This window comes from Corvus brachyrhynchos, unplaced genomic scaffold, assembly GCF_000691975.1.
Source record: "Corvus brachyrhynchos isolate BGI_N302 unplaced genomic scaffold, ASM69197v1 scaffold340, whole genome shotgun sequence".
Classification (NCBI taxonomy): domain Eukaryota; kingdom Metazoa; phylum Chordata; class Aves; order Passeriformes; family Corvidae; genus Corvus; species Corvus brachyrhynchos.
The window spans coordinates 1,193,743-1,196,323 of NW_008235987.1; the positions used below are offsets into that span (position 1 = coordinate 1,193,743).

The 2,581-nt window shown below is 65.7% G+C and overlaps 1 protein-coding gene across 1 annotated transcript; it reads right to left on the minus strand.

Moving 5' to 3' along the window:
• Positions 1 to 28: 28 nt before the first annotated feature.
• Positions 29 to 2,040, minus strand: GPR142 (G protein-coupled receptor 142). Its single transcript, XM_008631639.2, has 2 exons — positions 1,856 to 2,040; positions 29 to 1,523 (listed from the first exon to the last, which is right to left on the minus strand). Exons 1-2 carry the CDS (start codon positions 1,998 to 2,000, stop codon positions 670 to 672), a joined length of 999 nt encoding a protein of 332 aa, XP_008629861.1. The 5' UTR covers positions 2,001 to 2,040; the 3' UTR covers positions 29 to 669.
• Positions 2,041 to 2,581: the final 541 nt, after the last annotated feature.

A 2,581-nucleotide genomic window follows, 5' to 3' on the forward strand; every position in this document is an offset into this window, starting at 1 on the left:
CGCCCCCTTGTGGTGGGGGGGGGGGGCTGCAGCGTGGCTGCTGCTGCCTGTGGGATTAATGGGTGGGGCCAGGAGCTGGGATCTTACCAAGCGTCCAAACCCCACTACCGGGGACACCAGATCCTGTGGATGCTCCCTCTGGCACTCTCGGGCAGCCGTGCAGAGGCACGGGGGGGGGCAGGACAGAGACACCTTGTGCCAGAGCTGCTGCTGCAGGGTGCCCCCGTTCCAGCCGCCCGCAGGGAACCGGACCCAGGCAGAGTTTTGGTCTCAGCATGGCAGTTTATGGAGTGGCACCCAGCGGGCACCACGTCCGTGTCAGGGCTCACAGGAGCTCACTTGTGCCCTCCACCCCTCACCATGGGCAGCCCCTCGGTGCCACTGAGCTGGGGCACGTCCTGGATGAGTCCCCTGGCTGAGTTCCAGTGCTGCGTGAGGGGCTGAGCATGGGCGGGGCTGAGCTGCCCATCCCGGGCTGCTGCTGCCAGGCAGGCACCACGAAATCCCCAAATGAGTGTCCGGGCACAACCACCTCCTCCTGCCACCACCACCAGCATTAACTCTGCCTCCGTGGAGGGGGCCTGTCCCCACGGCAAGGTCTCCCCAGGCCCCGGTGCGATGCGTGGGGCTGGGTGGGTACCGGGACTGCCAGCCGGGCACTGCCCTGGCTCAGAGCGCGGTGCTGCCCAGCAGCTTCAGTGGTTTCAGGGCCGGGGGTGGGAAGTGGCCACTGCCACGGCAGGGGCCGTGCCGGGGGTGCCCCCGCAGCACCTCGCCCACCGTGCGGCGGAAGGTCTGGCTGACGAAGCAGTAGAGGAAGAAGTTGAGGGAGGTGTTGAGCATGGCCACCATGTTGGCGATGTCCAAGGCCAGGTGCACGCGCCAGTCCCTCCTGACCGAGGCCACGTAGAGGTGGCACATCATGACGACGGTCCGGGGAGCCCAGAGCACGATGAAGACGGTGGTGACAGCCAGCAGCAGGGCCGTGGTCTTGCCGCCCCCTGCGCGCCTCCGCTGCTTCAGCTTGCGGATGATGATGGAGTTGGTGGCCAGGAAGATGCTGCAGGGCAGGAAGTAGCTGGTGACGCAGTGCAGCCACTTGAGCACCGTGTCCAGCGCCGTGGGGGGGTCGGCGTCACGCCACATGTCCAGCCACCAGTAGAAGGGGATGCCGGTGGCCAGCGCCGCGGCGAAGACGGCCGCGATGATCTTGCGGGTGCGCCGCGGGTAGGACACGGTGCGGTAGCGCAGCGGGTGGCACAGGGCCACGTAGCGGTCCACGGTCAGCAGGACGGTGACCCAGGTGGAGGCGTGGTTGGCCGTGAACTCCAGCACGTTGACGGTGTGGATGAATGCGCTGGGCACCGCCCGCGCCAGGATGGCCGTCTGCAGGATGAAGCCCACAAAGATGATGAAGACCTGGGTGAGGATGTCGGAGGTGGTCAGGGCCAGCAGGTACCAGTACGATGACTTCTTGGTCCTGGTGGCCAGGCGGGACAGGGCCACGGCGGTCAGGATGTTCACTGGAGGGAGGGGAGCGATGGGTGGAGGTGAGAGCTGGGGGCTCACAGCCCCCCCACGCAGCACGCAGGACCCCGAGGGTGCCCAGGCTCTGGCTGGGGGGAGCTATAAATATCCCGGTGCTGTGGGGATTTGCTGGGCTGATTAATCTCTTCCGTGTTGTCAGCCCAAGCAATGCAAATACCATCTGTCCCCGTGGCGGTGGCACCTGCCCTGGGACCGGGCAGCACAGCCCAGCACTGGGGCCAGACCCGAGGTTGGGGGGAAGCAGGTGGGGACCCTCCATCCCAAGGACTTTTCTCCTCAGCCCCCCCTGCCCCCTCAGCCCCCTCACCTGGCAGCCCCAGCCCCAGCAGGACGCTGTAATACACGATGGGGACGATGCCGACCAGGCAGGGTGACCGCTCCAGCTCTGGCTCTGGCTCCAGCTCCGGCTGTGCCCACGACATTGCTGTGCTGTTGGGCACTGGGACCGTCATCTTCCCCCACGGATCGGCTGCAAGGAGAGACAGGGAGCATCAGGGGGTTGAGGGTCCTGATGACACCTTCCGGCTGTGCCCACGACATTGCTGTGCTGTTGGGCACTGGGACCGTCATCTTCCCCCACGGATCGGCTGCAAGGAGAGACAGGGAGCATCAGGGGGATGAGGGTCCTGATGACACCTGGGTGGGAGGCCAGCCATGACATGCCACTGAGGGCTTGGGGACAGGGACCGTCACCCGGGCATCCCCACTTTGGCTGGATCCCAGGTCCCTTGTCCTGTAGCATCCATGTACAATGGGCAGCTCCAAAATGTGCTGTCACAGGCAGACCTGGGGCTGCTGCACCCATGGGAGACAATGCACCCCAAGCCCCCTGTGCCATGTCCCAGCAGGGTCCCCGCTGCTAGAGCTGCTCCTTCTTTATCCCTCAGCCCCGTTTGTGTAGAAAACCGGATTAAAACACCATGTTCTTGGACAGCCGCCAGCGGAGAGAGGCTCTGGCCCCCAGCCCAGGCTGGGTGCCACCAGACGGCTCCCAGTAGTGGCAGAGAGGACCCAGAGGTGCCGATGGGGGGTC